The sequence below is a fragment of the Nuphar pumila genome, chromosome 3 (genome assembly GCF_984573655.1).
Source record: "Nuphar pumila chromosome 3, dmNupPumi1.hap1.1, whole genome shotgun sequence".
Lineage (NCBI taxonomy): Eukaryota > Viridiplantae > Streptophyta > Magnoliopsida > Nymphaeales > Nymphaeaceae > Nuphar > Nuphar pumila.
Window position 1 is genome coordinate 20,605,688 of NC_143251.1, and position 26,231 is coordinate 20,631,918.

The window sequence follows — 26,231 nt, forward strand, 5'->3', positions numbered from 1 at the left end:
TTGAGAGCTTCATGTACCTGTACCCGGCTTTGCAACTATGGCGTGAACAACAACTTTTATGGGTCGTTGTTGTCCACACCCCATGCTTCTGGCACAAACGGTGGACACAATGAGATACCTTTTAGGTGTCTTGCAATGTTCTACCTAGGGGTGGCAATCGGGTTGGCGGGTTGGTGGGTCGACCCGACGGGTTGGCGGGTCAGAATACCTCAACCCGAACCCGACTCGTTTATTAAACGGGGCGGCTGTGGCAAACACGAACCCGGCCCGTTTAATAAATGGGTAACCCGACACGACCCGCAAACCCATTTAATAAATGGGTTGGGTCGGGTAAACGGGTTCTCAGGTTCACGGGTCGGGTTGATGGGTTGGCAAGTCGGGTTGGCGGGTTGGCAGACGGGTTGGCGGATTGACCCGCCCGCCTAACCCGTTTATTAAACAGGTCAGACGGGTTGGCAAGTTGGCATACCCCCAACCCGAACCCGACCCGTTTAATAAACGTGTTACGCGGGTCGACCCGTTTATTAAACGGGTTGGCTTAAGCCCAACCCGAACCCGCCTAAGAGGCGGGTTGTGTCAGGTTTTGCCACCCCTAGTTCTACCTAAGGGTGTCAATGGGCCAAGTTTACCCGAAACCGACCCGGACCAAACCTTACAGGGTCCGAGTATGGTGACAAATAAGGAAACCCAATTAAGACCGATGTCCAGACCCGAAGGTCCGATTAATACATGGACCCGGGTATAGTTTGTGAAATTTTATACCAGACTCAGGCCAGGCCCGAGTTTTGATTAAGACTCACAATTTTTCAATGTAAAAATGATAAAAAAATATTATTTTACAAAGTATGGTTGGGGTTTGGTTCATGTAGTTCTTATCGTTTTCAGGTAGGGTTTCTCTTATAGTAGACCTGATTAGACCCGGTTCTAAACTCGATACCATACCCAAAAAATTTGTCCAAGTCTAGTTCCACTTCAGTCCGAACCAGTATTGTGAAAAGCGTTGAGGCGTAGCGAGGCGCTCCACCAAAATCTGAGGCGAGGCGTAAGCCTCAGGGCGTAAAGCGTAAGCCTCAAAGTTTTTTTAAAAAAAACTTAAAAAAATTTAAAAAAACTATAAAAAATATCTAAAATTATAAAAAAATAAAAAAATCTTTATTGATGAAGCAACAACCAACAAGAAATAAAAAATCTCAAAAAATAGTGAGTTCATAAAAAATAATAGTGTGTGAGTTCATCAAAAATAAAACTTTAAGCCTTAGGATTTTTCTTCATAAGCTTGAAGATACAACACACATATCTCCAATATTTAAGCCCAAACAAGAATAGTGAGTTCATCAAAAATAAAACTTTAATCCTTAGGATTTTTCTTCATAAGCTTGAAAATACAACACACATATCTCCAATATTTTCAAACTATCACAATGTTTTAGCAGTATTTTCATGAAACATTATTAAAGTATTTTGTCATCATTTTTTCAAAATAATGAAAATTTGAAGCATGCAATGATATTATCATGAAACATTGTGATATTTCCCCTTCCTAGATTTCTGATTTAACATCTTTTTCTCAATTTCATATTATTTCTATCTATTATCTTTTTTCTATTTTCCATAGTTTGGCATGAAAGACTGCCTATTTCTATTCTGTTTCCTGACTTTTCCATTTTTTCTCTCTATCCACAATTGCTAAGCTTTTCTCATGGAAAATAGGTGTGCTTGAGTTATCTCATCTAATCGACTCACTGAACATTGATAGTGATATCATGACTAGCTCAAAAATTATATCTTAGTCAGTAGGTTATGTATCCCCTTCACTTAAATGTTAAAGTTTAGCATAAACATGCTACAAGATCAACAATAGCACCTCAACCAAGGTGACTGCAGTCAATCATGTGAAAAGGCTCATCAGAAGCAGAAGAGTTGTGGCACTCCACAATCATCATCATGATTGATTGGTGACTATGCCCTTAAGTAGCAGAGGCTCTAAAATGAACAAAGTCCTTCACACTGTTAAAAGCTGATAATCCAAAAGCCATTGAAGGAAGGCAAAATGTCATCCAGCCCTTTCTTTTTAATTTTCCTTTTTTTTTATGATATGCAGGCTGGGGTTAGCCTCTCACGTCTTGAACATGAGACTCTTTGTTGTGACAGTGCTACTTTACAATCCAGCTATCTCATTCTTTTAGGCTTGTCAACATGTCACCTAGCCCATGTCGACAGACCTAAACAGAAATTCCACAGGTTCCCATGTTGATCATCTATGTCACATAGGTGTGGGTGCGTGGTTGCTGCACTTTAAAAAAATTGGGGTGCGTGGTTGCAAGAGGGTATAAATTTGCGCGATGCAGCACCTTTACTAAGGGGCTTATGGTTTTCCACATTAACTGAAAACAAAAAGAATAAATTAGAATAGTTGAATGCATTTTCTGTGCATGAACTACAGCAAAAAGAGGCGTGTACGCCTCAGTCCGAGGCGCGCCTCGCCTCAAGGCGTGCGCCTCAAGGCCTATGAGGCGCACGCCTCATGGGTGTTGCGCTTTATACCTATGCCTCAAGGCACAAAGGCCCTAGCCTTGAGGCGAGGCGCGCTTTTTGCGCCTTGAGGCGCGTTTTTAATAACACTGGTCCGAACCAAACCCGACCTGTTGCACCCCTAGTTCTACCTCTATCCATGGAGTAGTGGTATCCAGGACACTTGAGGCTAGGGGTGGACAATGGCCGGGGGGCTCAATGGGTCAAGCCGACCCAGCCCACCATGGGTCGGGTTTGGGTAAAAGCTTTAGGCCTTGACCCGTTTGCTACCAGTCTGAAACCTAGCCCGTTATATACATGGGATGGGGCCGGGATGGCCCATGGGCTACCTGGCCGACCCTATGGGCTTGAGCTACCTAATTAATTTATTAGTAATTTGAAAAATGAAGAAATTAGCTACCTGCATAGTAACTTGGTAACTATTATCATTTACCTAATTAGTTACATTAATTTTATGGAAACTAGAAACATAATTAGTTGAGTACATGGAGAGTTGTTGATTATTACTATTTACTTAATTAATTGCATTAATTTTGTGTGAAATAGAAAGATAATTGGCTGGATGCATGGGACTATTGGTTTATTTAAAATTTAGGGTTGCTGACATTTGAAACTAACGTACAAATGAGTTTGGGTCAGGCTGGACTGACCTGCTAAACATTGGCCCATTGAGCCAATGAGCCAGGTCATGGGCTGCTCTTCAAACCCGAGCCCATTAAAATTCAGGCCAAAACTCGGCCCATTAGTAAATGGGCACCGCCATCTTTGGGACGGGCCACACTTAAAATCCGATGGGCCTAGCTCTAAATGGGCCTGCTAACATGCAAACTTACTCTGCAGTTTTATTGACTGCAAGGACCACGATGATGATGCCTCGAGGCGAGTATTACATTGTCTTCGAGGGGAGCTGGGAAGAGACGAACTTCTTTTGATATTGCATCCATTGTTATTTGCTTCTTCATTTTGTTATGGCATGTGTCTGTAGATTGAGAATGTTTTGTACTGAGCCATCGATATGTAACTGTATTTGAGGTGGTAGTAGTTATTGTTTTTTGTGGTTAAGGGCATTATGCACTTGACTTGGTGTTGGTAGTGGGTTGAACTTGACTTTTTGGTGGTGGTAGTCATGATTATCATGGTTGTGATGAACTTTTATAGCTTGCAGAAAAATTTTATTTTATGGAATTGAACTCTTGCGATGGTTATTTTGCTTGGTTTTCTTATTGATTTGTTTTTATTACATATGAACTGGGATGTTACTTGTAAAACCCGAAAATTTTATAAAATTATGCAAATTGGGCCTAGATCCAAATTACAGATTCAGGACCCATAAAGGGGTTTTCCGCATACATTTACCTCGTAAATTTGAGATGTAATTTTTAATTAATTAAATAATTCGGAGAATAATCATTCAATAGGGGTGCGTAGATGGGTATGGGATCCATATACCGGATCCATATACATATGTATATATTTATATATATCTAAATATATATATATATGTGTATACTCATAAATAAATAATATTAATATTATTAATAAAATAGAAATATACATATGTATATATATATATTAAGCGAATTCGAGGATCCATAGTTGGATCCATTTGGATCCAACTTACGAATCCATATTGATGGGGGTTAAATTATATGTATAATGTTAAATTCCAAATTTAATAAATAATTAATAGTAATTAAAAAGAAGAAAAAAATAAATAAAGTTAGTATGGAGGGTCGGACCCACAATTGGATCCACGAATCCAACTGAGGATCTGGCACTCATGGGCGAACCGGGTCCATTATTAAAATGGACCCAGCATTGCGGGTCACGGGTTCGGACCCGGACCCGAGTTCTTTTTAAAAGGGGCAACCCGATAAGGGTTGCCCGATAAACCCTAACAGGAAAAAGGAAAGGGGGGAAGGGGGGGTTACGGAGGGCGTAACCGACCTCCCCCTCCCATCTCGGCAAGGAAGGAGGGGGCCTGGGGCCGATAAAAGGGGAGTGAAGAGAGGGTTATGCCCTCTTCACTCGGGCTCTCTCTCTTCCCCATCTCTCCCCGTTCCTCTCGCTCGCTCGGTGCGCACACGCCTGAGGAAAGGAGGTTGCCGGCGAGCTGCGGTCAGCCACACCCAGCAAAGCCCCTAGCGAACATCTTTCTTCACGGCAGCAGTGAGGAGCGTCAGCCTCCAGCCTTCGATCGCCGGGAAACCCATCGGAAAGACAGGTACAGGTCTTCTTGGAATCGGGGTGAGGGATCGAGCAGGGGTTCGACTCCATGTGTGGGTTTGAGGGGAGATTCCACTGGAACTCTGTAGTTGGAGATTTTGAGATTTTGAAAGGAGGAAAGGGATGGGGTTTGCTGATTTTAAGTATCGGGTATTGCAAAAAAAAAAAAATGGGGGTTTTTGACTCTTAGTGTCGGTTAACCCCAGATTTGGGGATTTTTGACTCTGGCCATCGAAATCGGGAGGTTCCCGACTGTAATATCGGGTAAACCCAGTTTGGGTTTCGGTTATCGTGTTTGAATAACCCGATTGGGTTTTCTTTTTTCGATTTCTACTGTTGGTTACATGTGTTAATATATGTGGGCCGATTTCATCTATTTGAAAGAAAAAAAAAGGGGAATCTGAATGTGAAGGTTCTTAAATGATATTTTTCTTATATAACCCTAACCTGTCGAGTTCCCAAATCAACCAGATTTGGGGTTTTCTTGATTGGGAATGGAGGTATGATGCATTGTTAAATCCTGTTTTGGGGATCCCGTTTGGGTGGAATCCCAAACCCAGAATCACTATAGTACATTACTGCCAGTTTGTCACTGTGCCTGATTATTTGCTAAGTATATTAACTCGGGTGTGAATGTCTACTGTTAGTCTATTTTTGAATTTTTGTTTTCCTGTCATGCTTATTCCTATCAGTAATCATCTGAATAACAAATATCTGATTGTGCTTGAGTTGTTTTCTTTTTCCTTGATGTTAAAACTGAATATGCACCTATATAGTTTAGCCCAACAGTATGAATCAAACCAGAATGGGCACTGAAATGTTTGTTGGGTTGTACATGCTGCGGATGTTGGGTTTCGGATCTTTCCAGGTGAGGGGTAATTTTTGGGTTTCTACTTGAATCAGATATGTGGGTCTCCACTTATTCAAGGTTTACATGAATTTAATGTTCATATGAATCAAATAGTTAATAAGGATCTAATATGTAACAAAGGCAAAATATTTTTGTTAGCATAAATGTTATTTTAAATTGTTGATTTGCTTAAGCATTGATTAAATGTGTTGTTGAGAGCTGGAACACGCATATGTTTTCCTGTGTGTGTGTCGACATATACCACACTCAAACCCGTCATCTTTTTCTGTGTGAACAGGAACCACACATAAATCTGTATTTTTCTGTGCGCGAAATTGTCAAAAGAAAATTTGTTTTAGCGCGTGTTGTTTTGAGAAATATGTAGATGCACAAGTTCAGATGCATGTGATTAGTTAAGACAATATGGTTTTGGTTCCTTGACCTAGAGTTTGATAAGTTTTAGCAGTAATATTGACCGATTTTGGGGCTGACCGATTCGAGATAGATTCTTGAATTAGCCAATATATATATATATATATATATATATATATATATATATATATATATATATATATATATATATATATATATATATATATATATATATATATATATATATATATATATATATATATATATATATATCAGTATATAAACATATGAGTATAACCACTGGATCAGATTTTCAAAGGGAGGTTTGAACATATTGAAATTTATGTATGATGTCCCAAATGTTAACTTCTTTTGGAACCACAAAATTTACCAGTCTTGAATAATCAACTAACACTAAACTGAATGATTGTTGCAATTTGTTTTGTTGTAGATATTTAATTCAATCTGTTTTCTTTATACTGCAATCTTGTGCATGAAATATCATATTTCTCTTAAATTCCACCGAAGTGTGTTTTAAAATGGATTCTATGTTTAGCTCCATTTTATATTGGACAGTTGTCTGCAAAGAAAGTTAGTTTACCACAATTTCAGGATAGTTTAATTTCTATTTTCGAAAAGACATTTAGCTGGAAATAAATCGGCTAGGACAAACTCTTAAGTTATATGATACTTGTATTAACAGGGGCTGGTTTATGTTAAATTTTGGTTTAGGCATGTTGTGTTCTATAGACATAATTGAGTTTCATCAGTCTGTGATCTGAAAGTTTATGTCGAATTGAGTTTTGGTCTGAGAATGTGCAATTTGCTGAATTGAAGTAAATTGAATTGTTCTAAAGTAGCTCAAGCTGGTTCTTGAGTGTGGGTAAGCTCAAAATTTATAAGATGCATCGTGGGATCATTGAAACATAACCTGAAAATTTTCAGTTGTGTATAATAGTGTTCATGTTACACTGTTTAGGGAGGATGGACACATAAAACCGAAATTTTGTATGTAATGTATCTTGCTTTGTTGTCTCTAGCTGAACATTTTTGTCTAGAGTCCATGTGTTATTTAAAAGCTTGTGTATTGGATTGTATGGAAACACTTGTCGTGGATGTTTATGCTTTCACTTGACTGTTATGATTGTGGTACGCATGAGTGTGAGCATGATTCAATTATTAGTAATTCTTCTTGAACATGTACGCTTGATTTGTATGTGAAATGGTACATGTACACTCACACACTTAAAGAAACCATGGATTGGTTAAGACCCATATGTGATGTAGGTAACACACACATATTGAAAATGCATATGAATGAATTATGACATGCATATGTTTGGGTTTATATTTGCATGAATATATATGCTTTTGGCATTTTGGACTAGTGTTATAAATGAAACACTACTTGGTTTTATTATGTGATGCACCGATGACCTATGGGACCATCACCGGCCTGGAGAGCCGTGGGTTTGGTTTTCTTTTATATATGTTTTTAAAAGCATCACTTAAACCACATAAGATGGTTTGGCACTTTACTACACTGTTCTTTGTGTTTACACGGGCTGGAGTCCCGAATGGGTCCCTGCAAGGAAGGATGCGGGTTTTCACATTACTTTTGCATATTGTGTTGCAAACTTAAGGAATGAAATTAAATAAAAATATAATGAATAAGAACAGTGTAATATACCTTCTAGGATATCTCATCTGGAGTATGAAAATCTTAGTTATCCGGTCTTGGGGAGACTGTGAGGATACAAAAACTCTGTGTGCGTTGTTGCCCCTGAACCCGATATTGAGGTTCTTCTCCTGGCCACGGTTTTAGGGAGAGCCGTCACTTTACCCGGGAGTGGTGTGTTAGTCACAGCTGTGAGTTTATGGTACCAAGGAAGTGGCACTTGCGGGCGTGGGGTGTCCCTTGTGTCCCCGACATTAGATGTGGAGGTCTAATGTTCCGATGGATGGTGTTGTTTCCTGATATCGGTCGAGGGCTAAGTTGGAACTCAGTAATAAAATACAAATTTTATGTTAAGCTACCCTGAGAACCTACTTGACCTCGGGGTTTGTACCCGTTTGGTGTATCCGCGGGCAACTGTAATTAAAAAGAGGAACTTAAGGTTGTGTGCATCTAATAGGGCATGCATATGGAAAGATGAAACTTAAATGAAAGATAACAGAAGAAATCATGCATTGCACATAATCATGCATTTTTCTGTTATGCATTAGATCATGCATGTTTGAATCATTCTTGATATCATGACATGATTTGGTATTAGCATATGATTTACTTCTTGAAATCATGCTGCAAGGTTTAATTATTTAGTTCATGATATATGTACTGATTTACTATTCTTGACCGGTGAGCACATGCAATTATTGGTAATTATGAATATTTAAATGTTGCAAATTTTATATCTGTACTCACTCAAATCACTGCATGAAATCTTATCCATGTTCTTTCTCTCACCTGGTTTCTTTAGAAGTAGCTGTGCTCAGAATTTCGGTTCTGACACCCTACTTTGTTGGTTTTTCACAGGAAATGGTGAACAGTGAAGTTGGATATGCGTCTGGGGATGGATGAGTTATACTTGGGCTTGTCAGCTTCAGTAGAGGACATAATGGCTCTTTCTTTTGTCTTTCAGTTCTTTTAATTTCTGCAAGTGTTACTTTACTTTCAGTTGAAGAAAACCTTGTCTTTGAAATTTACTTACTTATTAATAAAAGAGTTTTAGTTGGTTGATTTGGATGATAATTGCAACTTCGTTTGTGGTGGATGGGCTATCCAATGTAAAGTGGAACTGTGAGGACCCCAGATCTCTGGGAAGGTTTCCGCAACTCTTAAAAAAAAAATATTCCGCATTTTTAAAAGGGTCTGGAATGGGGTCGTTACATTACTTGTGATCATCTATATATGAAACAGGGCAAGTGATTTTGAATCATTGAATTTGAAATGAGCAATCAAACTTGTGCTCATTTGTGTATATGATATGAGCAGGTGATTTGTCATCATTGTATTGGAAATGAGCAATTAAATTTGTGTTCATTTTTTTTTATATGATATGGGCAAGTGATTTGCCATTATCGTATTTGAAATAAGCAATCAAAATCATGTTCATTTGTGTATATGTTATGGGCAGGTGATTTCCCATCATTGTATTTGAAATGAGCAATGAAAATTGTGCTCAATTGTATAAATATGATAATGGCAGGTGATTTGTCATCATTGTATTTGAAATGAGCTATCAAAATTGTGATCAATTGTGTATTTTCTCATACACATACATTAGGGCTTTAATAATGTTAAACGAGCAAAACTTTATGTATTTTCGATGAATTTTGCATTTTGCTGTTTAGATTTGTATCTAGATCCAAAATCTGAATTTATTACATAGGCCCCAACATGGGGGACCGTGCTTCACCCAAGTATTGGCTCATATATTACGGCTAATTAATGTTAAACAAGCAAAACTTTTAAGTATTTTCTATGAATTTTGCATTTTGAACATTTAAATTTGATACGTGGGGCCCAACATGAGACAGTGCTTCACTGGTGTATTGGCTCATATATTACATGAACAAGTCACCAAGATAGGGAAACAACTCCAGCCCCAGGTCGATAAAAGGGCTCTCTCATTCTCAAGGAAGAATCGGTGAAAAAACTAAAACTATTGTGTGAGAGAAAAAAACCCTTTACCTAAAGAAGTTGTGTCACGTTTCTTGGAGATCACGAGCATCACAACATGCTTTTTGATTCGTCCTCATCTCCGTCATCGATAGAGCGCATCCTTACATTGGTATCAGAGACCAGATTGTCGTTGTTGTCATGACTCATGCTGCCCATCGCGCACAAGGAATGCTCCTCCGGTGATCTTAGTACTCGCATGTCTGCACTTGTCTCGGGTGCAGGTACACAAAGATCTAATTAAAAAATAAAATAAACAAATAAGAGGGAATTCACGAGATCAGATCTGGCTGCTATGAAAAATCTCCTTTGAAGGATAAGAGGGCCAGCAGAGGAAGGAGCAATCGATCAGAGATCAGATTCAGCCTGCTAAGGATCAGATCTGTCAATCGGAGGACAGATCCAACCTTCTAAGGCTCAAATCTATTGATTGGAAGCCAAATTCGGTCGATCAGGGTGTGGATCTAACGATCATAGGCCAGATCCAATCGATCAGAGAGCAGATCTAATGATCATAGGCTAGAACAGATCTGTCAGGACGTGGATCTGCTGACCACAGGCCAGGTCTGACCGATTAGGGTGTGGATCATCCGATCAAAAGGCAGATTTGACCGGTGTGGGTGCAGAACCCTTCGAGTGTGGGTAAGGGACACCGACCGACGATCGATTGCCCCCTTAAACCACCTTGTATGATAGAGAAGGGCCACTCCTCTGTCGGCAAAAAGAGATGAGGAACAGAGACAAAGCAGAGAGGAAGTCGTTGTTCACGGCTCCCTCTCTTTGTTCTGGTCTCAGGCTGCAGAACCAGCAGAAGGTTTCGACCATCTGCTCTCTCTCTCTAGCCATTCCCAAACAGAGGAGACGTTGCAGAGAGCGCAATGACCCTCTGTCATTGGCGTCAACCTTCATCGTCTGCCACCGTGACCCTTCGACGTCCCTTTTATTCCTTGTCGTTGATGCTCCTTTTGAACCAGAGAGAAGAGTCACCAACTGTCCGAGGCGTCAGCCCGTCGTGAGATTTGGAAAAAACCAGAATAGACCCTCTTATTTTCTATTTTATAAAAACAATCCCCTGGTTTTTTTATTTCACAAAAATAGTTTCTGGTTATTCTAGAAAGGATATTTTGGTTTCTATTTTTTACATAAACTCCTGCCTCTGTCATTTGATATTTATCGTTGCAGTACATAATTATCAGTTATTTCTTACAGGATACTTGGTTTTTCTTGTTATTTTGTAATGCCCCAATTTTTGAAATTGAAAAATTTAAATTTTTTTTTAATTTATTTTTCACGATTTTTAAAAAAATAACAAAAACTCTTTTTAAGTACAGTTAAAGTCTTGAGCGGGTTACAATTTACAACTCACACATATAAGACTAGAATAATTGAATCAAACCATCACTTAAATTATAATAAATCAAATACTAGTCTTCCAAATATCAGAGTCTACAGGACTAAAAGAAAATAATAAAATAAATAAAATAATTTAGTCCATCTAACAACCTAAAAGAATATAACCCTCTTGATGCCACCACGAGCCTCCTATTATCACTCTCTAGCTTATTTATTACCTAAAATATTAAAATGTATGAGCATTAGCCACATCCCCAGTAAAAAAATATCATACACATAGTCATGGAAAGAACACAAATACATAAATCATACATATTTGTCAATACAAACAAATCATAGCATGTCATAGCATATAAACTCAACAAAGTTAATTATCACAATAATAATAATTTAATCATGAAAAATTACACAATAATTCATTCTTACCATCAAGTAATGTACCTACATCATATCATTAGTAATCAAGATCATAATCAAACAGAACAATATATGCCAACATATGCATGAACTAAAAATTATACATGACATGCATCGAATTTTAAACCAACATTCAATGAATCATTTAACCACTTGTAAACCTAATTTAATACATTGTTTCTCTTTCTTTTCCTGAAGGGTACACTCTCAGGACCTAATCCTGACTCAGCAATCATATGAGAGTTTATTATGTTATGTATTTTAATTAATATATCAATTCGAAAAGTCAAGTCAAACATCCATTGAAGTGGTCTTTAACCGAAAGACTCAACAATGGTCCAGTGAATAGATTCTTACTCTGTAGAGCCTGACTGCCTACATAGGATAAATTGACAGCTCCAGCTCCCTACACAAACGATTGGGGGCTCAAGAGGTGTCTATGCCCTCAAAACATGTCAGTCGGTGTGTATACCTTCAAACATCTCCAAAGTATGTCACTGAAACAAATGAGCTATCAGGTATTATTTACAATATGTCAAACTACAACATTGGGTGCACTCAGCACCAGGCTCAACATCCCCAAGTTTCACTATGGACAGCTCAAACCACGGCCTCACAAGGCAAGAACTCACACCCTCACTGAGGTGTCCTAACATAGCTCATTTGAACCCAACTCAAGGTATGTGCTCTCTTGTAAGGAGAGCCCAAGAATTCAGTTAAAGTGTGTATATGAGCATGTTTACCATAGCCAAACTAGGTACTTACAAATACCTCATTGGTTCCACCGACCCTAACTCACATTTGAGCCCCATGTATGTATGATTTGCATGACTTACAACACATCATATGCCACATACTACAACCCATGATGCATGAGACTCATTTCAATTTAGCATGAATCATGAATTTCATAAAATAATGCATGCATGTTTATGCATATCCCTTAGCCTAATTATCATATTTAACATGTAGTCTCACATATCATTATACACAAATAATTCACATGCTCACATATAGCATATTCATGACAAATATCACATCAACATATACATGATTAACATCTCATATCATAATCAAACATATCGTTTTGCCAAAATAGATTCACAAATCAAGTTATTATAAAAAAACAAGAATTGTATAACATCAGAATTTACATATTGTTCACGAGTCTTACAGACCATCAAAACGAACAAATATATCCTCATGAAAATTTACAGTAGTACCAGAAGCCATTAACTTTCAAATCTAAGTGATAGATCTCAGAAAAATGATTTCATTTGCCTGTATAATTCATGGACCTGAGATTGTTTTTTTGTTCTGACAGAACCTTCCAGAAACTTGCTTCCCAAAGAAGCAGTCACTAGACCTAATCCGAGAGGAATTTTGTCCTCCCAAATTTTCTGATGAAAGGTATGCATGTTATCTTTTAGAATTATATGAGTTTACCGATAAAGTCCATCATATGAACTTTCTAGATTTTTTGCCCTATCTGTGATAGTTTCAAATCTATATTTTTTGCAGAATTTTGAGTTTTACACGATTTATGTAAGTTCTCAAGATTTACAGAAAATGAAACATTTTTTTCTGAGATATATTTATATGATATGCATAACATATCTAAAAAATCAGTCATAAACTCAAAACCATTGATTTATTAGATTTTTTGCAAGACCGACTATCAAGAATCGCTCTACACACAGGACATAATTTATGTCTTGGGTTACAACAGTCATAACCTTCACTTTTGTACCACCATTGAGGCCCAATTTTTTTCAGAGGCACCTCCCAGTTGTCTGGAAGGTCTCCATAAAAGGGTTTGGTCATTGGTGATCCGATTTGAGAGTTATATTTATTTTACCAAAATGAGTCGGTCAAGAAAATCAAGACAGTATGAAAAATACAATACAAATCATGATAAAAACAAGAAAACTAAAGCATAAATATAGAATATTTATTTTTAATCATGCATCAACATAAGGAAAGTATCTAAACATCATCTACACTCATAAAGAGACGTCATATGATCATAATACACGATTTAGAATCTAAACTATCAACATAAATCATGATTTTTGCACAGAATAACTAGTTTAAGATGCTAGTATTAGGAAACACCATAAAACGCATGAAATAAATTTGCAAAAACATGATTCATACTGTAAACACATGCAAAAAAGCAAATATACATCCAATCATGCTAGAAATAAAGATATAACCATCCAAAATTACATAGGAACACGAAACTATGTGTTTTGCGTTACACGATTTTTTGGTTTAATCGTCTGGGCATAGATTTATCAAAAATAATTTGGTAAATTTATTTTAAAGCATAATATTAACTCCGCCTGTGTATAACTGTTTAGTTATACACTGCCGGTCCCAAGCCCGGATAAAGGAGGAGGGTTGCGGTAGGCCTGTGACAGCCAGCATAAAAACTTTGTCATATCCTATGAAAATGAACCAATATGCGAATTTCGTTGGGGCGTTCCCTACTGAGCGACGCGTTGTACTCTCTAGGCCCGGAGGCAGTGATAAATGGGCAAGGGTTGCTAGGTCGTCGCCCAGAAGCGACGCGTCACACCGGCGCCCGGGTGTGGTGTCAAATAGGCAAGGGTTCCCTCACTTTGTTGGACGGGTGGGGGTAAAGAAGTTAGTCCAAGACCATAAAATTAGGTTAGCCACTTGGAACATAAGGTCTTTAACTGGTAAGTTGGTAGAGTTAGTAGATGTTATGTGTAGGAGAAAGATTGATATTTTATGTCTTCAAGAGACCAAATGGGTAGGTGAGAAAGCTAAAGTGATAGAACCTTGGGGATATAAGATTTGGTATACAGGAATAAATAGGAATAGGAATGGTGTAGGGATTGTTATGAGTCGTCAGTTTATAGATAACGTAGTTGAGGTCCATAGGAAGGGTGATAGAATTTTACTTATTAAATTAGTATTAGGTACGGATATTATTAATATTATTAGTGTTTATGCACCTCAAGTAGGTTTAGATGATCCCATTAAGCATCAATTTTGGGAAGATTTAGATGGAGTAGTACAAGGGATATCCTATGGAGAAAAGCTTTTCATCGGCGGTGACCTTAATGGACATGTAGGCATTAGTAGGGATGGATTTGAGAGTATCCATGGAGGATATGGTATAGGAGAAAGAAATGAAAGTGGAGAAAGGATTTTAGATTTTTGTTTGTCCTATGATATGATCTTAGCAAACACTTGGTTTAAGAAGAGGGAGTCTCACCTAGTAACATTTAAAAGTGGGGTTAATACGAGTCAGATAGATTTTTTCCTACTTAGAAAGAGAGATAGGGGTTGTTGCATCGATTGTAAGGTTATACCGGGAGAAAGTGTAGCTACACAACATAGAGTCTTAATTTTAGATCTTAGAACTAGACAATGCCGCAAAAGGGATAGACATAGGATAGATCCTAGAATTAAGTGGTGGGCACTGAAAGGAGCTAAACAAGGAATGTTTGTAGAGCAGGTAGTTAAGGAAGTTGATTGGTGTCTCGAGGAGGATTCAGAATCAATGTGGAATAAGATAGCGGGTGGCATGAGAAAAGTAGCTAAGGAGGTATTGGGTGAGTCTAAAGGCGGTGCACCACTAGGTAAGGATACATCATGGTGGAACGAGGATGTCAAATTAGCTATTAAGGTTAAAAGAGAGTGTTATAGAAATCTAAGTAAGAGTCGTGATAATGAGAATTTGGAGAAGTATATGATAGCAAAGAAGGAAGCTAAAAAAGTTGTTCGAAACGCGAGGGCTAAGGTATATAAGGAGGTTTATGACAAGTTGGATACCAAAGAAGGCGAGAAGGATATTTATAGGCTTGCAAAGATGAGAGATAGGAAATCGAAGGATTTAGGTAAGGTTAGATGTATCAAAGATGAAACACAAAGGGTTTTAGTCAAAGATGAGGAGATTAAGGAGAGATGGAAAGATTATTTTGATAAGCTATTTAATGATAGTCATGCTCAAGATCTTGGAGACTTCTCCATTCCTTTTCATGAGATAAATCGTGACTTCATGCGCAAGATTCAAAAGAAAGAAATTGCAGAGGCTTTGAAGAAAATGAAATCAAGAAGGGCAGTTGGCCCAGATGGTATACCTATCGAGGCTTGGAAATGCTTGGGAGAGAAAGGTTTAGAATGGTTGACAAATCTTTTTAACTTGATTTGGCGAACAAATAAGATGCCTAATGAGTGGAGGAAGAGTACTTTGGTGCCTTTATATAAGAATAAGGGTGATATACAAGATTGCACAAACTATCGTGGTATAAAACTCATGAGTCATACTATGAAACTTTGGGAGAGGGTGATTGAGTCTAGGTTGAGGAAGGTTGTCATGATATTGGAGAATCAATTTGGTTTTATGCCTGGAAGATCAACTATGGAAGCTATACATCTTCTTAGACAACTTATTGAAAGATATAGAGAGAGGAACAAAGATTTGCATATGGTTTTTATTGATTTAGAGAAGGCATACGATAGAGTACCTAGGGACGTTCTCTGGTGGACGATGATGAAGAAAGGTGTTTCTCTCAAGTACATTAGTATAATTAAAGATATGTATGAAGGAGTAGTAACCAATGTCTGCACTTGTGGAGGGGTGACAACCAATTTTCCGATAACGGTTGGGTTACATCAAGGATCTGCTTTAAGCCCTTTCCTATTTGCGATAGTGATGGATGAGCTTACGAGATCAATTCAAGAAAATGTACTGTGGTGTATGTTGTTTGCTGATGATATTGTTTTGATTGATGAGTCTAGAGCTGGGGTTAATGCTAAGTTAGAATTATGGAGACAGACATTGGAAGCTAGAGGTTTTAAGTTGAGTAAGAGTAAGACTGAATATATGGAATGTCGGTTTAGTAAGCAACGAAGTAGTGATGGGAGTGTAGTGAAGCTTGGTGAGCAAGAAATACCGGTGAATGATTATTTCAAATATTTGGGATCCATCATTCAAAAGTATGGAGAAATTGATGGAGATGTAAATCATAGGATAAAGGTTGGGTGGATGAAATGGAAAAGTGCAACTGGAGTGTTGTGCGATCGTAGAATGCCATTGTGGTTGAAGGGAAAGTTTTATAGGACGACTATTAGACCCGCTTTACTATATGGTACGGAATGTTGGGCTGCCAAGAGACATCCTATTCAAAAAATGAGTGTAGCTGAGATGCGGATGCTTAGATGGATGTGTGGAAATACAATAAAGGATAAGATTCGGAACGAGGAGATACGTAAGAAGGTAGGTGTTGCACCCATTGAAAATAAGATGAGAGAGAATCGTTTACGGTGGTTTGGACATATTCGGCGAAGGCCTAATGTTGCTCCAGTTAGAAGGTTGGAGAAATGGGAAAACATATTAGTTAAAAGAGGTCGGGGTAGGCCTAGGAAGACTTGGATGGAGATGATAGGAAAGGATATGAATGCTTTGAACCTCACCGAGGACATGGCATTGGATAGAAATGATTGGAGGAAAAGGATTCATATGGAAGACCCAAAATGAATTTCTTTTTTGGTTCATATCGCTGACCCCAATTGTTTTGGGATGAAGGCGTAGTTGTTGTTGTTGTTTGTATTTTAAAGCATAATATTGAATTAAAAACACTTTTAAAACCTTTTTCAAACATATTCTAGATATGACTCACCAAGGATCAGCTCGTAGAATCAGCAAGATGCATGATTTATGTGTTTGCATCTGATCTATGCTATGAGTAGGATGAATCCTATCTAAAACGTGTTTTCGAAATTACTAACACCTTTGTCTCCCGTCTTAGTACCTTGGAGCAGCTTCAATGGCTGCTAGAAAAACTCAACAAGAAGGAAGAAGAAGATGAAAAAAGAATAACAGAGAAAGAAGTGGAGGAGATTTGGATAAGTCTTACTTTTTTTATAATAAAGTAAAATAGGGGGGTGTCCCCTCCTTTTTAGGCCTCCTAAGCCTACCAAAAACCTTAACTAACCTCTAGCTAGGTTTCCTAATAGACTTTTATCTAAAAACAAACTCTTCTTTTAGAAGAGTTTAAACAAACTAAGGACTCTTCAGAGTCTTGTTTGGAAAAAAACTCAACCCTTAATACCTAACGTGGGGTCTACAAGAGGGGGACGTTCCACCCTCTCTAGAACCCTCTCATTTGGTATAAAATAATTAATTTATTAATTAAATTACCTCTAGAAAAAACAAAGTGAGTCCCACTTGGGTCCAAATTCAAGTGATCTGGATCTAGATTCTTAATCTGAATCCAAACCCAGTTGGGTTGGATCAAGGAACCAAAAGAGAATCCAAATCCAAAGCTTGAATTTAAAGATCCATATCCTAACATGAGATTCAAATCCATACTAGATCCAAAACTTAGGTCTGGATCTCAACATAACTCATCGAAGATCTATAAAACCCTGAGTCACCCCTGTGGGCCACCCTAGCAGCACCTGCCACCCCACTCGGCTGGGTGTGACCCCCTGGGCCTCTCTTGGAATCTGAATAGAGTCCAAAACACATTTTAGTCAATTTAAAACAACTAATTCAAAATCTGATCCAAGTTGAAAATTTCAAAATAAAAGCCGATCAATTTTAAAAATTGCATTTTTTTTAAACCAGTTGTTAACCCAATTTGAGAGTTTAAGTTGAATGGTTTGATCTCCTATGAGATCTACAGCTCGTGACAGACCCAAGCAGAGTCCTAGTTCAACTTAAACTCTCAAATTTTGCTTAAATTTAATTTAAATTTATCTTGAATTTTGCTCACATTTAAAAGTTAAAATAAATTAATTTCACAAGTATTACATATTTACTGGTCAGTACTTAGAATTTATGTTTAACCTAGTAGTTCTGTAACATAAATTTATTGATTGGTACTTGAAACTCTGATGAAATTGTTGAAAAGTAGTTCTGTTAAAAAAATATTAATTACAAACCAGGGAGAAAACTTTTTTGAAATTACAAAAAGAGATTTGAAACTTCTAAAAGTATAGTTCTTGCATAATTTAAAATTTTAAAAAATAATACTAATAGAATAATTTTAATTTAATCATAGTATTGTCCTTTTTTAAAGGTCAAAAAAGGACAAACCACATTATTATGGTTGAGCTTTCCAAAATTGAGAAACTTAATGGTATAAACTTTGGATGTGACAATGCAAGATGGAGTCCCACCTTATTCATGATAAAACGTTGTATGTCTTGCATAGTATGAAACCAACGTTTGAAGAAAATGCTAGTGAAAAAAAAAAAGAATCTAGCTAAATTTGTTGAGGATGATATACTGGCAAAGACTACTCTCCTCACCACCTAGGTCACCTAGGTAGTGCCACATGGGGCTTAAGAAATATTTGGTACCTAACCCTAGCTTGCCTATCAAAAATAAGAATATTCTCCTCACTTTCATGCAAGACAATCTCATTAGTGTTTCCAAGGACTATAATTCGGTTAAAACCATGATGAAAGTGTTGAAAAAGAAATACGACACAACTTCTAAGACTCGTATCCAGCTACTTCTAGAGCAATACAACTACAATAAGATGGAGTCAGATGATGTTGTGAAACATGTTAATCACATGCATGTTATGGCCAAAAATCTGGTTGTGGCAAAAAATATCATCCATATGCAGATGCCCATTGCTTTGTCCAGCCTCCCTCCATTGTGGAGAATGGTAGCAATTGCTATGAGGCTGAATCAGAAAATTCTAACTTTTGCTGAACTTTATGAGCATCTTGCCTTGAAGCAAGAGTATATGAACAAAGATAAGAAGAGTGAGATGATGACAATTCATCCTGAAAACTCTGGACCATCAATATTCTGAGGAACCAGACTCAAGGTCCTTGATTTTAAAAAAACCAATAAATTTAAAAATAATAACAATAAAGAATGATTTGTGCAAAAAAAATTGACAACCTTCAGCAAAAGAAATTGTTTTCATTGAGGAAACCGTGAGCATTTCAAGAATAATTTCCCAAATCTGCCAAAGAATGAAATAACGGCTAAGGAGATAGTCATAAGATTGTTGGCATTGTTTCTGAATCGTTGGTGAGTGACAGAGACCTGCCTAAGAGAACCATCACCCTTCCCTGAGAGAAGAGCGGTATGGTATGCAGTAAAAAATGAAAACCATCAACATGAAGGTCTTTAGTGTATATACAAAAACGTGTTTTTATTTGTTTAGCTACGGTAACAATTGAAAACTATAAAAAAAACGTAAACACGAGGAAACATGTGGGTTACCTATTTATTTATTATTATGTATGATGTCTTTATGATCATCTATGGTTTCTTGTTCTTTTATCAGCTATGGGAGAACGAATATAAAAACACCAATTCGTTATTATGCTTTCCAGTTAACAAACAGGTCTTCTAGAAAGTGGAGCAAAGCTCTCAATCCAGCAAAGAAAAACATAAGAGAATAAACACTGACAGCACAATTCAGTGAGGAAAATAAAAAGGAAATACATATTAGGACTAGGGTGCAGGGTACCAAAATGCACACAACCACTGAAATAACCTGAAGAAAACAACCAAAGCCCATCACTCTGAATTTTTAATCGCGTCTGATTTGAAACAAAACCGTTGCTTTCGGGTATTACACACTGTATCTACCTCTTGAAGATTTTTCCCTTCTGGAATCATCCTGCAAAAGTATCCGTAAATTAGAAAACCGCTTACAAGAACCAAAGAAAAGGCACCTTGACAACTTACATGAAAATTGTAGACAATCTTCTCATTGGTGTCAATGATCTCCTTCCATTTTCGACCAATGCTCATCTGTGTAGTAAAACAAAAGGGAGAAAACAAAACATAGACCAAGAAACATAAAATAAGCAACACGACCAACAATACACTTAGGGTGTGTTTGATTGCTGAGAATAAATTCATCCTTGGTGGTTTCTTCTTCCATGATAAATACTTCCAGAAGTTTGTCACTGGAAGAATTTATCATGTGTTTGATGTGGAAAAAACATGTAGGAGAATTTATCATGTGTTTGATAAAACCCCATACACCAACACAAACCACACACGCAGATCACATAACCAGCTGTTGGGGGTTTTTTGAAAGTTCAAAACAAAATTGATAGAAGTAACAAAACCATCTCAAATCACACACCAGCCCATTAACAAAAAAATAACAAAAAGGATAAAAAAAAAATTCAGACATTGCGCTAGGGTTTAGAAGACAAAAATGCATCCCAAAATCGGCTCCCAAGCAGAACCTATTTTACATGCAAAACCCCAAAATCAGCTCCCAAACAGAACCTGTTTTCTTTATGCAAAACCCCCAAAGGAGAGAGAGAGAGAGAGAGAGAGAGACTATAATGGCAAGGGAGACTTACAGCCATGGAAAGAAGAAGGAAAGAGATTCTAACAGCCATGGATAGAAGAAGAAAAGGGAGGGAGAAGATAGATTTTAACAGCCACGAAGAGAGAGAAAGAGAGAGTCACCAGTTAGTGGTGTGGCGATGCTCGGCGTGAGAGACGAGAGCTGGTGGGTGGTGGCAATGCAGAGACGAGAGCTGGCCCGACCGCCCACCCAATACTCGTTTAATTTTTTGGGGTGAAAGTTTACCTGAGGGGAAAAGTCTCGGGGTGGAGGCCACAACCTTTTTCCGTTTTGGGGAGGAAGTCCGCCCCGTTTTTCGGGGAGAACTTTTCTCCTATTAGATAGAGGCGTGAGCCCACCTCAAAAGCGGGGGAATTTCTCCAGGGGAGAAATTCTCCCCTGCTATCAAACGCACCCTTCAAACAGATTAGAGTTCTAACGTAGAAAGTCTATCATGTTAAGCTGCCAGTTTGTTTGAAAGTTAGAGGCACTTTTGAAATAAAATGGAGATTAAAGACTTCCATCACATTACGCATGTCAGCAGTTAGCTGTCAAGACTTATTTTTCAAAACCAACTGGTTCAAAAAATCATTACCTAAGAAACATGAATCAAACCAAATATGGAAAGAAAAATTAATAATCAATGCCATCAACTACATGACCATAAAATCCGCAACCACCGTCATAAGAATTAAGCAGAAAAACATGCAAGGAACAAAAAGATGGTATTCCCTAGAGATTTGAGAATGGCTGAGCTACTCAAGTTAAAGTCATAAATTATTGGGTCCTCTAGTTAATAATGAAAATGTTCTTACACATGTAGAAAGGATTTTAATTAGCCTTGACATAGCATGCATAAGGACCGAAAACGTCCTCAGAGGAGGTGTATCTTTAGACTGCTGATGCATAATGATCTTTGAGCGTGTTGTCACTAATAAATGAAATATAAATTGAAAACCCAAATTTTATGGTTTGCCATTTGTTGGTTAAATTTGCTATAGCAACATCTTCTTCCATAGTAAGCACAGAGAGGATGGTGCAAATAAAGGTTGAACTGAAAGTTGAAATGATAAATCTGCATCTGTAGGGGTAGATAACTTTTGAGAAAAGTTCTCAATTTGTAGTTTGTGGTCGTGTCTTTTTTAAGCTATTTTTGAAGTATATCTATCACATTGAAATCTTTTTCAAAGTTTTTTGATTGGTGGCATGCAGAAAATTCAAATTGTTGTGGGCATCTCAGTTAAAGTTTTTAGGATAGAAATTAGAAAGATCTGTGTGCTTTTCCCTTTTTTGTTGGAAAGTTGTCCATTCTTGCATGTTATTTATGGTAAAATATTCAATGACTTGTTAATGGAGAATGGTCACCAATCAATAAGCCACAGAATATTTCCACACTTGTGAAAACTCAAAGAATCAGTCAACAATTTGACTTAACTGGTTAGTGCACCAAGCATGTATACAAAAGTACTATCCCAAAAGGACAGTACCTTAAATGTGTGTCTGCACTGATGGTGAGCATGACAATAGCCAATCAGTTAAGAAAAGGATAAAAATGTTATTCAGTTGATTGGGTTTGAGACTATACAGACAAAAATCGTTCCCAGGATAGACTGTCCATCCTAATATGCTCAATAGATGAACTTATTCTGTGCTGAAGCTTGGATGTAGTCTTTTTACAAGAGATCTCTCAACCTGAGTTTTTGGGCACATAGAATGAAAAGTGAGTGGATTATGAATGGAAGGCATGAATGCCTGATAACTCACATGGCTGGCTCCACTGTAGACTTTATTATGGCCTAAAATTTTGTCTTTTGAAATATATAGAAAGTCAAGTATGACCAAAAAGGACTTGAGGGCTCTTATAGATTTTACAGTAATTAAACAGCTAGCTATCACAAGGTCACCATGAAGAACTGGTTGGCTAATTTCAGCAAACAGGGTAGCTAATGGCCTGCAATGTGGTACAGGCAAACTAATTCACTGTTCACTGGCAGGTCCAGCAAATACTGTGCCTATGGCCCTGATAATCTTAAAAGAAGACCTCAAACTCCCTTATGGAGAGAAATTAGCAAACTTTAGTTAGGTTATGATTCCACGGTACAATGTCCGGCCCTCTTATAGGTGACAACCTCCAATGGGTAGGAAAGCTATGTTAATAAGAAAGTTATGCATGAAGAATCTATTGAGATCTCTAATTTTGTCTTCAATCTAAATGTTCAGAAGCATGCACTCATGTTTTTGCACAATGAGCAGTTTAGTGATGGTAGAATTGAAAGCAAATTCCCTGATAAGAGGATGACCTATTGTGTCTTAAGCAATACTCATCAGATGGAGGGAAGCCAAGAAAATCTCAGAACCTACCAAATTACAACTAGCAAAAGAGAATCTAACATGATTACAGTGGCTTGTGCATCCTTTTCTAGAACTAGGAATATTCTGAAGAAATCCCTTTAAAACTTTTAAGATTTTTTTTTAATGTATAGCTCTATAGAGATGCACATTTTTTAAGCATTTTTTTAATGTATAGCTTTATAGTTCATGAAAAGCTGAAAAGGAGGTGCACATTTGAAAATCCAAATTCAATAGGACATACTCAAAAAGACAGCTCTTATGGCCACATAAAGATACAAATACCATGATCTGAAATGGGGAAATTGGATCTTTGGAAAACCAAATTCGATACTCAAAAAGACAGACTGCTAGCATCTTGCCGCACAAAGATTCAAATACCATGATCTGCAAACTGATTTTAATTGTGTCATCTCCCCACTACATGCCTTTGAGCATGGAGATACATATGACACCATTCATCTAACAGTAAGCATAAAATGATGAACACATCATGGGCCAACAGCCAGTGATTTCTCATACAGAATTCTAAACAAGCTTATGTCAATGCTTGGACTCAGACGGGTACTTGAATGAACTATTTATGGCCTATGTAACATAGACTCTTCTAGCAGGGCACCGCACCCGTGTTGCACCCGCACCCATGGGCCATGCGGGTGCAACACTTGGACACAGCTTCCTTTGTGTCAGGTGAAGTCAACCACACTGAGGTTCATTTCTATCCAAAAGCAGATTCAGGTAACCCTAATCAAGTCCAGTTTTATATATATATAAACACATACACGTACGCACCTCCACACCAGTGTGGTGTTATTTTTAACTGATCAGGAATAGCATTTGTAGATTGTTAATTTGATTTATTGCATGAATTTATGTATGATGAATTGGTGATATGATAAAAAAATTTATTTCATTACTGTTAAAAATCATAAATACCCTCCCCGCACCTCCGCACCCAAGATTTTTTGCATCACCGCATCCGCATCCGCATCCGCACCTATGTGACATAGCTTATGGCTGTCTATTCTACTACTGAAGCATACAAGAACATAAATTATCTTTATGATGGAAAATTCACAGAAACCATGAATGTTCTGTCTACACTAAACAATTGATTCTAGTTTCACGTATCATACATGGAGCAAATATCTTATGAAACTATCTTTAGTTACAAATATAATTAAGGAAGTGCTAGGATGCAATTACTCAACCAGGAAAGCAAACAAGAGGAGATGTGGCATTATTATCATATCACACTTTTCTGGATTAGCAGTTGCATTTAACAAACACCTAAATGTAATAATCTACAATCAATCAAGATCAATGTTCAGGGCATATCTTGGTTCTCCATCAACTTGAATCACCAACATGATTTACTTTATATAAACAAAGATGCCCAAAATCTGCTACACAATTTAAAACGTGTCATAAATCACCAGGATAACTTTTTTATCCAATTATTTGAACATTGAATGAGCTTTCTTCTGCTACCGATGAAAAGAACTTGAAAGAAAAACAAAAAAACAAGGAAAAAAGAAACCTGAATTGCTTCATTCGTAGCAGTCTTGGTCCATAGAGCAAGTTTGTCCTGCCTCTGGCGCACGCTTGCCACAACCCCACAAATCTCATCTCCCTCGTCAAATTGCTCCCCAATCAATGCCATCAACTAAACAAACAAAAACGCAGGCAACATAAAACCACTCACTCCACCATTAACTTTCGAAGAAGATTCACCAGAAACTAAAGCAAAAATTAACACAAAGATCTTGAAAGAAAAAATGACCGACCGTCTCAAGCCACATAGTCTCAAGGTTCTGCTTTTTGTTGCTGGTAACAGACCATTTTCCGCCACTTGCACACACTGGGTCTTCCCATTTCGGCTCGATCCCAGCTTTGAAACAATGGAAATCCGCATTTGCCGGAAACTTGCTCGGTTTGAATATCTGATCATACAAACTTCCAAGGGAAAAAGTGGAAAGAATCTCGTCACTTGAATGTCTTAAACCATCCAAACCCATGGCTCCAATCGTCCTCAGCATCAATAAAACCATGGCTCTTCTATTAACCAACATGAATGATTACCACAACCAACAAAACCAGGGCCCTCCATTTCCTAAAACCAACGGTCTCCATTCTTTCACATATAAAAAAAGAGGTGTTTCCATCCCCCCATTAACGAAGCTAGGGTGTCCCTACAAAAACTAGTGATTTTTTCCATTTCCATACGCTATGACAACTGGGATTTGCCTGAGATAATTCGAAATTCATAACAAACCAAAATAGCTAAAACGACAAAGAAACCAAAGCCTATTGGGAAAATAAAACCAGAGAGAGAGAGAGATCAACTCGTCGCTATTCTTTCATTGGTTCCTTTAAATTCCAAAATCCAACTTGAAAATAAATCAAAACTACAACAGAGATAGAGAGAGAAGATAAGAGTTTTACCACCAGAAGTCTTCGATGGTGTCGAAGGAGTAGATGGGGCGGAGGGAGGTGCCCCAGGCGGCGCCCTGCTTCGGCTTCGACTGGTTGTCGAACCAGAAGGTCCACCTCCGCTCCAGCATGTGCTTCTGCGGCGGCGCCGGCACCTCCTTCTCTGCCTCCGGCGCCCGCACCTCCTTCTCGACCTCCGGCGCCCGCACCTCCTTCTCGACCTCCAGCGCCATCCCTGACTCCGCCACCAACTCCGCCATCGCCACCACCGCCCACAAGAAAGCAAGAAGAGAGAGAGAGAGGGGGGGGATTAGGTTGGGCTTTTTTGTTTTCGATAACCGAGTCGTAAGACGAGTCGGTTGATGACGCCTTCAGAGTCCGAGTCTGACTCGACCGAAGCCACCCAACAACACAGGCTAACTGCCTAAGGCTGAAAATGGATCGGGCAAATTTCTCGCGTGGACGCTGGATCCATCTATCCTTGATGAACTGCAATGTGTATGGATACAAGCAAGATCCAACATATATCCAGTTCTTCATGCGTCTAGGTCCACCGCATATCTAAAACCATTAACTCAAATGGTAAAATAAAAAAGGTTTATATCATATACATTTATCAAGATTGAAAGTAAAAAAATAAAAATCATAAACGTATTAATAATACTAAATTATTTTTTTAGAGGGTTAATAATATTAAAAC

The 26,231-nt window shown here is 37.8% G+C and overlaps 1 protein-coding gene across 1 annotated transcript; it reads right to left on the minus strand.

Annotated features, from left to right (window-relative positions):
* Positions 1-19,738: 19,738 nt before the first annotated feature.
* Positions 19,739-25,823, minus strand: LOC149842222 (eukaryotic translation initiation factor-like). Its single transcript, XM_089999010.1, has 5 exons — positions 25,544-25,823; positions 24,886-25,054; positions 24,639-24,764; positions 20,131-20,196; positions 19,739-20,062 (listed from the first exon to the last, which is right to left on the minus strand). Exons 1-5 carry the CDS (start codon positions 25,789-25,791, stop codon positions 20,015-20,017), a joined length of 657 nt encoding a protein of 218 aa, XP_089855136.1. The 5' UTR covers positions 25,792-25,823; the 3' UTR covers positions 19,739-20,014.
* Between the last annotated feature and the right edge of the window lie 408 nt (positions 25,824-26,231).

Excerpts from the sequence above, each read along its gene's own strand:
- LOC149842222 (XM_089999010.1), bottom strand. The coding sequence starts at position 25,791 with ATGGCGGAGTTGGTGGCGGAGTCAGGGATGGCGCTGGAGGTCGAGAAG. Across the intron at positions 25,055-25,543 it reads ACCATCGAAGACTTCTGGTG|TTTGTATGATCAGATATTCA; the intron begins GTAAAACTCTTA and ends TTCCCTTGGAAG. Across the intron at positions 20,063-20,130 it reads AGATTGTCTACAATTTTCAT|GATGATTCCAGAAGGGAAAA; the intron begins GTAAGTTGTCAA and ends ATACTTTTGCAG.